Below are 12,947 nucleotides of genomic sequence, written 5' to 3'. Positions count from 1 at the left end.
CACCTTGAACAACCCTGACATTAAGAGGAGTCTGATTTTCACCCCCCTGATTAAATTGGTCAGACATGCAAGTCTGAATTGCAGTGGTCCTTGGGACATGCTCAGTTTCACCTGAGGTCAGCTGTCTGACTCTCCTCTTTACACAGGTGCGAAAACACCTGTTTATCGGTTACTGGAATTTTTATGCTAATTCCAGATACTTCAGACTTATTTGCATCATCTGAGCTTTCACACTGGTGCCAGTTCTCATCACTGTTCTCGTTAGTCGAGTTTTGTCTAGGGTCACGTGTGTGAGTTTTGGGGACATCCGTGGTCCACCATATTTTCTTTGGGTACTGGATTCTCATGCCTACTGGCTGGGAATTTATTCTGAGGGTGTCCTGACATTAACTGATAAACATAGGGGTTTGAGTGCTGTGGGGTTTTACCTGACCATTGAGGACTGAAGTGAGGAGTACTCCTATTGGATTGCAAAGGCTTATTATTCTCCTGATTTTCTTTAAGCCAGTGTGGTGGGTTTTGGATATCATAATTCAGCCCTAGTGGCTTTTTCTAGCTCCATGGGGGAAGGCTGAGTATCAAGGCTAAAATTTTGTGGTATTTCTGGCTGTTAGTTTAAAGTTTGCTGGTCTTTTAAAAAGCCTCTGAATGCTAAGTTACGCAGCTGTTTGCTAGACAAGGTGCATGGACATGCTGCAAACCCTAGATAATAACTAGTGTTTGGATGGAGATTTAGGACAAACAGTGTTTTGAAATTCACATCATCCATTCAATCATCCATTCCTGGTTCCAGCTGATTGGAGAACTCCTTCTCCAAAATGTCACAGAGCACATCATATTGTTTCCTGACATAGTTAGGTTGTCGTTCAATGAAACTGCTGACTTCCCTGCTGGATGTCATTCTGATCAGGTAGATTCTGTCATCTACTGTGGCTCTGGGGAATCTTTGCAAAAAGAAATCTATATCTTTTAGATACGAGTAGATTTCATTTGAGCCATCTGGCTTTGGCTCGAAGTGCGTTATGTCCCTGTAGGAGGGAGTCTGGTACTGTGCTGAGGGCACATAGCTAAACTGAGAGAACCTATATTCAGCTGTGTTTGGGAGGACTCTGTTAGCCTCCAGTAGTGGAGCTGGTGTAGGGGCTGTTGGTGCTGGGAAAGGTGACTCAGGGATACCTTTGGGCTTAGGATACTACAGCTCCCTATGAATGTGAGTAGTTCACTATTGGTTGCTAAATATCTGTGAGCGTACCTCCTCTAGCTCTGCTTTAGCAATGTTTAGCTTGCTTTCTGTCTCTGACTGCAGGTGATGAGACAATTTGAGTTCATCTTTGACTGCAGCCAGTTCTGCTGTTGCTTTTGCTTCCAGTGCAACCTGATATCATGGCTGAATCGTGCCTATGCTACTAAAAGACCACACCAGCTAAAACGTACATTTAACTACGTTTAACTTGATATGCGCCCCCTAGCTTCTAAGGCTGCTTGGAAAACGGCATGCTGAACAAAAGCATTGAAGTAGAAGATTATTTTACATTTTTTCAGTGGAAAAAATGTATTTAGAAAACCAAAGCATTCAAGTAGAAGATTATTTAACTTTTTTAGTGGAAAAATGTGCTTCGAAAATTTGCAATCAACTGATATGCCACGTGTATATAAACACAAATAAATGCAGTATACAAAAGCACACACACACACACACACACATATATATATATATATATATATATATTCACTCGGCAGGTTGCAGCTGCTCTTACTCGCGCGGGAAAATAAACTACATTTTCCACAATGCCGGATTGTAGTTTAGTTTCGCACGCGAGTAAGAGCAGCTGCAACCTGCAGAGTGAATTTTCCAGGTAGCGCTAATTAACAGTTAATGATGCCGGGCTCCACGTTAAAAAAGTGCATCGCTTGCGAAACAACGATAAAAGTGGCAACCAAAACGTGCAAGTTTTGTGGAGCCAAGCAGCCACACAAAAGAAAACTGGAATGAGCAAAAAACAAATATGACGATAAATGGGCCGAGAAGATGGTTAAGAGCAACAACGCATCAAAACTACGCAATGCGTCGACCCTGCTGGTAAGTTTGCATAGTCCTTTAGTTTTATTTTTAAAAGTTTTTGGTGAAGTGTAGACATAGGATTAGTTGTGACACTGTTTATCGATATTTTCGGGTTTGTGCCTCTGAATTAACTTTTTAGACATTTTCAGACACCAAATGTTTAGCTAAATGCAGCTAGCTATCACTACGTAACAGTAAAGTCAAACCCAGGCCTTTAAAGCATACGTTGGCCTAACCATTTTCAGACCGCTCAGTGCCTTTCATATATCCCAGTTATACAACCCTAGATTTAAGACCCACGTAAGTTTTTATAAATAAGATTGTAGTCGTACTAGTGGGTTAACCGCAGAAAAAAATCAGACAAATCTGAGTTCATAATGCCGATGCTAGACTTCTTACTGGCACTAAGAAACGTCTCCAATCTTGGCTTCGCTATACCTGGCCAGGAGGACAGGAATTTAAAATCTTACTGTTTTCTTTAAAGGCTCTTCATAGTTTGGCTCATAGATAAGTCCTTAGAATGAGCACAGCTCTCTTAATAAAATGCTTTTTAATGTTAAAAATCCCTTATTCTCGTTTAAACACAAGGGTGACCGTGCTTTTTTCTGCTGAGTTCCACAGAATCGGAGCAGCTTTACCATATGGTATCAGATCCATGCCCTCTATTGAACCTTAAGATCTATCTCTTCTCACTTGCTTATGACTGTGATTAAATATCAATCACTCTCATTAGCCTCAGTTTCATTTCAACTTACATTTTCAAGTTCTTATTTGTAATTTATTCATTCATTCATTATCTGGTAACTGCTTATCCAGTTCAGGGTCGCGTTGCCTACCTGGAATTATTGGGCGCAAGGCAGGAATACACCCTGGAGGGGGCGCCAGTCCTTCACAGGGCAACACCGACACACACACATTCACACCTACGGACACTTTTGAGTCACCAATCCACCTACCAACGTGTGTTTTTGGACTGTGGGAGGAAACCGGAGCACCTGGAGGAAACCCATGCGGACACGGGGAGAACACACCAACTCCTCACAGACAGTCACCCGAAGCGGGAATCGAACCCACAACCTCCAGGTCCCTGGAGCTGTGTGACTGCAACACTACCTGATGTACCACCGTGCTGCCTAGTTTTGTAATTTATTTTTTTCATTTTCAATTTCTACTTTGTTGTACAGCACTTATGGTCAGCTCCAGCTATTTTAAATGTGCTTATAAATTAATATAATTGAATATGCCTTTTTAAACAGATTTCACGTTTTATCAGCTAAATATAGGGATTATTATGTTATAGAGTATCTAAGAATTTGGACAGTCTACGTGTCAGAAGTGTACACATTGTGACGTAAAATGCTCTAGACAGCTCAAAGGTTTTGGGACAGACCAATGGTGTCAGCATGTGGATTAAGAGAAAATACAAAGACTATTAATACCTAACTTCTCTTGGGTTCCAGAGCTGTGTTGGGTTGTGAAAAACTACTGTGAACATCACCACAAACACCACCTTCAACATGACCATGAAAACCATTCTGAACACTACTATGACAAACCTTCTTGAACAACACCGTCAACACCATCTTCAACATTGTGTTGTAAGAGTTACTGCTGTGCTGAGAATGGAAATCCCATGGTGGTTTCTTTCCACTGTTGGCTACAGTGAGTAACAGCAACTCTACAAAATAGCCACAAAGTAGCTACAAAGTAGTGATGTGTCGGTCGCGAACGAACCGGTTCAAAGAGCCGGCTCTTGTAAGTGAACGATGAGAGCCGGTTCCCATCTAAGACCGAACCATTTTTTTCTAAGGCTTGTCATTCAACCAATTAGAGAACAACAAGCAAGCTCCAACCCTCCAAACCTCCAAGCTGAAACACTTGGTTTTCCTGAATGCCAATCTGCCTTCCAAAAAATAGTTGAAGAAAATGTTAAATCAGTTAAATGTTTGTTGACAGTTGTGGTTATTTTAATCACTACCATTGAATGCTGCTGTTTTGCACTTTGCAGATTATTTGTTTATTTTATTACCCAGAAATGGATGATTATTTAATTTAATAAACTATTTTGTAATACCTACCTTTTAGGTTCCATTGGCTATATTTCAGAGTTTACAAGTGATTTTTTATTAAGGTGCTTAAATAAAAATCCAGTTATTTATACAATTGAATGTGTGAGTCCAAAAGAGCCGGCTCCCCAAAAAGAGCCGAAATTCCCATCACTACTACAAAGCTACATACACCTACTGTAATGACAACAACACCGGTATTGCATAGAGGTTAAGGGACGTCTTACAGTAGCTCTCAGCGTTACAGTTATCAAGATTTTTAATGACAACTAATCTATTTAATTCACTTTAAATGATCAATTCTTTAGTAAACCTTAGCTGAATAAATCTAGACTTTTTTTATCTATGTGAGATTATCTCAGTGATACACATTATTACTTCAAGCTGAACTCATGCAGCTATTTGTTGAACCATGTGTTTATTTCGTTACTTAATTCATAAAAATGTTTATACATTTTAACAGCTCTAACAACAACAGTGCTTAACAGTGCTTAAAGCGCCACATTTTCCCCCTCTGTACCTGGAAAGTGCCTGCCTGCAGCACCGAAGGATGCTGAAATAGCTCCACATATGACTCAGTTTATGCTCTGACATTGTGTCTGTCTTCAGACTGAATGACTGAGCAGGGTGCCACTGTGCTTACGCGCACTTACCCAGGCGGAAAAAAAAGTAGTTCCCACCAACTGCGTACCATTTAGACAAGATCTCAATAGTTTAGTTACTTTCCACTGTGTTCCTGTTAACAATACACATTACCTAAAATGACTGAAGTACACAGCAAATTCACCAATGTTAAATAAACAATATTCATGTTAAATTAACTGTTAGTGTAATAATTTGACACTCTCAGTGTTAGGTTAACACTAACAGTGTTGATTTAACACTGGAGAATTTGCTGTGCATCAAAGTATCAATATTTTGATTTGAGAATCAATTTTAGAGCATAAAGATATGGTATCGGAGGTATTGATATTTCAGTATCTATCCACACATCACTATCTGCACTGTCCGTCAGGGACAGAAGAATTTGCGTCAAGAAAAGGATTATAAAGGACTGCAGAGCTACACTTTTCGTGAGTAAAATGTGCACTACACCATGTGAACGATCCAACTCTGTTGATGATCTGCTGAATAGTTTTATTTTAAAAAATTGTCAGTGTTATGGATGAGATTGTGCCAGTTAAATTGAAGGCTATGTCTTGCAAATAGAAAGCACCATGGAGAATTGCTTCTGTTGTTCAAATCCAAAAGAGTGACTGTCGCAAGGCATAATGCAGATGGCGTAAAACAAGTTTTCATATTCATAAAGAAATCTACAAAGATAGGCTACGTAAATACAACAGGATAATATGCAAAACATGACAAAACTATTTCTCTAGCATCATCAACAATAAAATTAGTACTATATCTATATCCAACAATGAGTCTGTATACTCTCCATCACCTCATAAAGACTCTTTAGTTTAAAATGTCAGAGTTCAGTACTGTTGATAATAAAATTTTAATTGACACAGTTAATCATCTCAAACCATCCACTTGCAGTCTTGACACACTACCAACAAATTTTTTTAAAGAGTGTGTTTCACACTATAGCACCAGACATACACCACATTGTAAACACCTCACTCATGTCGGGGTCTTTCCGAGCTCACTAAAAACTGCAGCTGTAAAGCCTCTTCTAAAAAAGAAAAATAGAAAAATTAGAATCATCTCTGATAAGTAACTACAGACCAATTTCTAATTTACCGTTCATTGGCAAAATCATTGAGAAAATAGTTTTCAGGCAAATCACTGGTTTCTTGTCCATAAACAGTAGCCTAGACAAATTCCAGTCCGGGTTCCGGTCTAATCACAGCACTGAGACTGCTCTAATCAAGGTAATTAATAACATTTGCTTAAATATGGAGGCAGGAAAGGTATCTCTTCTATTACTTCTTCACCTTAGTGCTGCCTTTGATACCATTGACCATAGGATTCTTATAGATAGACTCACAAACTGGGTTGGACTCTCAGGAACAGTCCTGAAATGGTTTGTTTCTTACCTGGAAGGCAGGAACTACTTTGTAGAAATAGAAAATAATATTTTAGAGAACATGCCAGTGACCTGTGGTGTCCCCATGGCTCTATTCTTGGTCCCCTTTTATTTTATATATGCTTCCTCTTGGCCAGATTCTACAAGACTATGGGCTGTCCTATCACAGCTATGCAGATGATACTCAGATTTACATGGCCCTGTCCCCAAACGACTCTGGTCCAGTTGACTTATTAAGCAAGTGCCTTGAACACATCACAAACTGGATGGGACACAATTTTCTGTAGCTGAATAAAGATAAAACTGAGATTGTACTAATTAGGAACAGCACTGAGAGATAAAGACTGGCTACGTATCTGGAACTCGAGGGACCTCAAATCTAAAGAACTGGCTTGCAACCTTGGTGTATTAATGGACTCAGAACTCAGTTTTAGTAGTAATATTAAAGCGGTTACTAGATCAGCATTTTACCATCTTAAGAACATCAGTAAAATTAGAGATTTTCTGACTAAACCAGACCTGGAGAAACTTATCCATGCCTTTATTTCTAGCAGGATTGATTACTGTAATGGTCTCTTAACTGGACTTCCAAAAAAGACCATTAAACAGCTTCAGCTGATTCAAAATGCAGCTGCTAGAGTTCTCTAGGAGCAAAAGAAGAGATCACATCACCCCCATCCTCAAATCCTTACACTGGGTACCAGTCTGCTACAGAATAGACTTTAAGGTGTTATTACTGGTCTATAAATGTCTAAATGGGGTAGGACCAGCGTATTTATCAGATCTGCTACAGAGATATGAGCCGGCATGGAGAGTCAGCATTTAGCTACTATGCCGCTCATAAATGGAACCAGCTGACCGAGAATATTAGAAGAGCTCCGACTTTAGACACTTTTACAACATTCCTGTTTGAGCAGGTTTACAGCTCAGTTTAAATATTTAGCAAAATATTCTGCACTTTTCTGTAACAGCATTTTATTTCTTTTCTTTTATTGTATCATTTTAAATTGTTTTAATCATTTTTAATCATTTAATCATTTTACTCTTTTAATGTAATTGTTTTATTGGACATTTATGATTTTATCCTGGCTTTTAATTTAACTGTTTCTTTTTTCTGTACAGCACTTTGAATTGCTTCTGTATGAAAAGTGCTCTATAAATAAACTTGCCTTGCCTTGCCTAATGTAAGGCATTTTGTATGTTTAAATTTTTTAGTTTCAACAAAACTTTTTAACAGGCTATAAAGCAAAATATTTATAAATGACAATATAATATGTATATACTGCTCAAAAAAATAAAGGGAACATTTAAAAATACAATGTAACTCCAAGTCACACGTCTGTGAAATCAACCTATCCAGTTAGGAAGCAACACTGATTAGTTGTGCAAATGGAACAGACAACAGGTAGAAATGAGAGGCAATTAGCAAGACAACCCCTATAAAGAAGTGGTTCTGCAGGTGGTGACAACAGACCATTTCTCTGTTCTCATACTTTCTGATGTTTTGATCACTTTTGCATTTTGTCAGTGTTCTCACCCCTAGAGGTAGCATGGGGTGGTGTCTACAATCCACAGATGTTCCTCAGGTAGTGCAGCTCATCCAGGATGGCACATCAATGTGAGCTGTGGCCAGTACACCAGGAGACGTAGAGAAGGCCGTAGGAGGACAACATCCCGGGATCCCTCAGGAGAACATCCGCTGCCTCATCAAGAGCATGCCCAGGCATTTTAGGGAGGTCATACAGGCACGTTCCACTTTTATTTTGAGTATGGTTCCAAATCCAGAGCTCCATGGAATAATAATTTTGATTAACTTTGATCATATTAATGTTATGTTGTTCTCAATGCATTCCACTATGTAATGAATAAAGATTTTCAACTGAAATATTTCATTCATTGAGATCTAGGATGTATTATTTTAGTGTTCCCTTTATTTTTTTGAGCAGTGTATTTTGGCTGCCACTTTTAAAATGATTCCTCCTTTTAAAAATTAGTAATTTAAATCAGACTTCCACATTAAATAAATGACCACTTCAAATAACCCTTAAAACTTTAAAAATACCACAAATACAAATCAAATGTTTGATTGTCACCTTTAATAAAACTTCTACCTTAAGAAACCCACAACTTTATTAAGACGTCCACCTTAAAAACGTAATTTGGATTTCCACCTTAAAAATGACCTTTAAGACCTGAGAGACTCACACCCTCCTCCCTCACTCACTTCTCGTGGCCGTACTTTCAAAACTGGCCGAGTTAGAGCAGTTTGAAATTTTGGCCAATGTATTCCTATGGGAAAATTTCCCATATTTGGAGGCTCGTATTCCAAAATCTGTAAGACATGTTGCTCCAAAAAATCATAAGCAACCCGAGTTGGCATAAGTCCTACAATCTTGTGAAGGCACATGGTTCTAGCTTGAAAGCTGTAGGACCAATAGCATTTTAAGGTTTGGGCTTAGAATAATAATAAAGAACTAGAGGGTGAAAGTTCATAAACATTCGTGAATTTGGCTTGTATTGTATTACTAGCATTGATGCAACATTAGCTTATATGCTGCTGAATAGCTATGACGATAAATTTATAGAACAATCTTTCCAATATCCACCTTAAAAATCCAAGTAAGTGACCTCTTCATTGAAATGGTCACATTAAAAAGAAATACCACTTTAAAAAGCCTGCCATTATATTTTGCAGGCCACCTAAAAAAAATCAACCATTTTTTAGGCTTCCACCTAAAGTAAATGACTATGCCATATGAACACACTTTAAAAGGCTCTACGACCTTAAAAAGGAGGTCAAATTTTTGACGTGAAGTGTCCTGGTGTGCCCGGGTCTGACCGTGTGAAATCTTGTGGCTGTAGCTTCAAAATTGACTGAGTTAGAGCAGGTTGAGTTTTTGCCCAATGCATTCATATGGGAAAAATTCTCACTTTGGAAGTTCGTATTCCAAAATCTGTAAGTCGGATCACTCAGACTTTGATCCTTTGAAGTTTTGTGGCTGTAGGATGAAAATCCTAGGAGGAGTATCGCTGACAAAATTGCGAAGAAAATAATAATAATATTACAAAAAACAGTAATTTGGCTTTGACAAGCCAAAGTAATAAGAACTAGAGGGTGAAAGTTCATAAACTTTCATGAATTTGGCTTGTCACATATTGCTAGCATTATTACAACATTAGCTTATATGCTGCTTATTAGCCATGATGTTAATTTTATAGGTCTATCCAATACTACCTTTAAAATACCACCAGTTTAAAAAGACTACCAATATATTTTGACTGACACATTAATAAAAATTTCACATTAAAAATATGGCCATTTTATTTAGACTTCCACCTCAAATAAATAACCACTTCAAATAAACCTTAAAACCATAAAAAAGACTGCCAATATAGTTTAAACATCACATTAAATTAAATTCCACTTTAAAAAAATGACTATTTTATTTAGACTTCCACGTAAAATAAATGAACACTTCAAATTACGCTTAAAACCTTAAAAAATGGCCAATATATTTTCGCTGCCACAAAAAATTCCACCTAAAAAAATCTACCTTAAGTGAAATGAAATGGTCATTGAAATGGTCACATTAGAAAGAAATACCACCTTAAAATGTCTGCCATTATATATTTCCGGCCGCCAAAAAAAAAATCCTCCTTAAAAAGATAAGCCATATTACTTAGGCTTCCATCTTATGTCATCATAGAAATGGTCTTATAAAAAATAATACCATCTCAAAAAGCCTGATATTATATTTTGCAGGCTGCATTAAGAAATTCCACATTTAAAAAATCAGCCATTTTATTTAGGTTTCCACTTTAAGTAAGTTACCACTTCATAGAAATGGTCACATTATAAATAATAATTACCACCTTTAAAAGACTTATATTTTGCAGGCCATCTTATAAAAATCAGTCATTTTATTTAGGCTTCCGTCTGAAGTAAGTGATCACTTCATAGAAACTGTCACATTAAAATAAATACCACATAAAGAAACTTATATTTTGCAGGCCACCCTAAAATACTCCACATTAAAAAAATCTGCCATTTTATTTAGGCTTCTACCTTAAGTAAGTGACCACTTCATAGAAACTGTCACATTTATTTAGACTACTTCGTTCAATATACTACTGGATTTCCTCGTTCCACATCCAAAATCCATCCACATTTATCCTTAAGTCTGTGCCTTATTCTATTATTCCTATGCATTAGGTTCTATGTGTATGAGTCTGTATATATTGTCTATGAACTGTCTGTGTGAGTGTGGCAGTTAAATGTCAGTGTGCATTATTCTGTGTGTATTGTCTATGAGTGTCTGTATGAGAATGGAAGTTAAATGTCAGTGTCCCGGAAAATTCTGCCATTCATTTCCTATGAGAGGACCATGTCCTGTTTGAATGAGCGCTGTACAAAAACCGTACCCCACATCGCAAAAACGTATCACATTTATAAGAAAGGACTCTTTGGTAATTGATTTGGTGCAAGAACTGTACAGATTGAGCAAGAATTATTTGTGTTATGAGAGTGTAAAAACTCACAAAAATTTTAAAAGTGTGCTCACCCGGTCAAAAAATACTTTGAAGTCTATGGGGCCTGGGACCCTCCCTAGTGCCGAACAACTCAAACTCAAAAATACCTTGGAGTGATTTCAGATTTAAATATTTTAGAAAGGGGAAATTTTCCTACAATTTAAAGTTTAAATTAATTTTCTAGTTGAAAGTATATTTTAGAAGGCTTTTAGAAGAAAACATTTAGGTGAAAAAGGCACTTTTAAAACCCATTAACTCCACTCCTTATCTTTAATGTTTACTTTATATTCATGACTTTCACCCCAGAATGTTGCTGTCAAATAATAAATAAATAAATGAAATTATATATTATAATTATACAATTATATATATGCACTTAAAGTGCCATACAATTCCTTATAAACGAAGTTGTTCGCTTAGAAAATTAACATTTGGCTAGATTATAATAAGATTATAATAATTTTATTCATGAGTTTTAAAGAAACATGTATTCTAATTGGTTCTTATTCTAAATTTTCAAATGACTTAGCATGGTGTTTGTGCTTTCATATTCCTAGGATTATATTCAGTGTAATAGTACATCGTCTAGATCATTTTCAGTAATTATTTAAAACTTGCACCATATGAAATGAAGTTAAAACTTGTAGATTAATTGAATATTTGTTGCAAATTTAAGCAAATCCAAACATTGCATTTCTGTTTTTCAATAAATGCTAATTTCAATAAATGCTAATTACAAAGGCAATGACAAATTAAAAAAGTTGAACTCAAATAACTTTTAAAAAATCATTGACAGCAGTAAAAACTAAATATAAGTATCATTTTAATTCTTCATAATGCCCTTCACAGACTCGTCCATAGAGCTTAGTTTCATTTGTTTGTAGAGTGCTTTAATAGACATTAATACTTCCTCTGTCTTCATAGTATAGACAATGGGGTTTAACATAGAAGGAATTGTTTGTGTTAGGACAGAGTTGATTATTCTTGTATTTGGATTTATGTTTGTTGCAATAGTAGATGCATAAGTGCTAAATATTGGTAGATAAAACATAGCCACTAATACAATGTGAGAAGTGCAAGTTTTCAGAGCTTTGATTCGCTCAATACCATGTGAGATCTTGAGCACCGCAAGCCCAATACAAACATATGAGAAAGCTATAAGTATTAGTGGAATGCCAAGCACAACACCACTATAAACAAAAGACATTTTGTAATTAGGAGATTTATCATTGCAGGCAAGACTGATAATGGGCCCATGATCACAGAAATAACTGTCAACTATTGTTGTTCTACAGAACGATAGTCTGGTAATCAGAGCTACCATAAGCCCAACAAGAGAGACAGAAAAAAACCACATACCACCAATGATAAGAACCATTGTGGTTTTGGTGACAATATCATGATATCTCAGAGGAAAACATATAGCAATTACTCTGTCATATGCCAAAGCAAGCAGTGTCAGGGATTGCATGGTCATGAAAAGAAAAACAAAAAACATGTTTGCCAAACAGTCTTCAAAAGAAATGTATTGGTTGTTAAACAGAAACATATCTGCATACTTCGGAATAACAGCAGAGCTCCCACACACATCACACAAGGCCAAATTGAAGACAGCTATATACTTTGCTGTGTGTAGTGTATGTGCCAGATATATAGTGCCCATTATAGCAGAATTTCCTAATACAGTCATAACATACACAAAACACAAAAATATATAGTAATATTTTGCATGTGGTATGTTGTATAATCCATTGATGAAAAATGAGGAAGGCCGAATAAATGTCGCATTGTCAAGGGACAACACAGAAGTCATGTCAAGGGAAGGTCCTGCAGAAAAAGAAAGAAATAACAATTTTACTATTTTCAAACTATTTTTCACCACAACACAAATCATCAAAAGGCAGAAGACAGGATTTATATAATACACCGTACATTAAATGTAAATTATAATGTCATAGCATATGACACAAGAGTACAAAAACTGATCCATAATGGTTTAGAATATACCTTTTGCATCTGTAACAGAATTGCAGGAGAGAAGTACAATTATAACTGACCTATTTTTACGTCACCCTCAAAAACACACCTCCGAAGTCTCTCTAGACATAAGGTTGTAAGATAAACTGCAATATTTTATAAACAGTATTTTAACAGCAATACCCATACAAAGAATATCAAACTTGCCATTAGAATTTGCTGTCATACAGATATCCATTATGAACGGAGAATGCAAGAAATCCGTATTATTGTAATTGAA

The 12,947-nt window shown here is 36.6% G+C and overlaps 1 protein-coding gene across 1 annotated transcript; it reads right to left on the bottom strand.

Moving 5' to 3' along the window:
- Positions 1–11,513: 11,513 nt before the first annotated feature.
- On the bottom strand, positions 11,514–12,503 carry LOC136674919 (olfactory receptor 1E16-like). Its single transcript, XM_066651237.1, has one exon. It carries the CDS (start codon positions 12,501–12,503, stop codon positions 11,514–11,516), a length of 990 nt encoding a protein of 329 aa, XP_066507334.1.
- Positions 12,504–12,947: the final 444 nt, after the last annotated feature.

The sequence above is a fragment of the Hoplias malabaricus genome, chromosome 18, assembly GCF_029633855.1.
Source record: "Hoplias malabaricus isolate fHopMal1 chromosome 18, fHopMal1.hap1, whole genome shotgun sequence".
Classification (NCBI taxonomy): Eukaryota; Metazoa; Chordata; class Actinopteri; order Characiformes; family Erythrinidae; genus Hoplias; species Hoplias malabaricus.
This window is presented reverse-complemented; position numbering and strand designations above follow the sequence as displayed.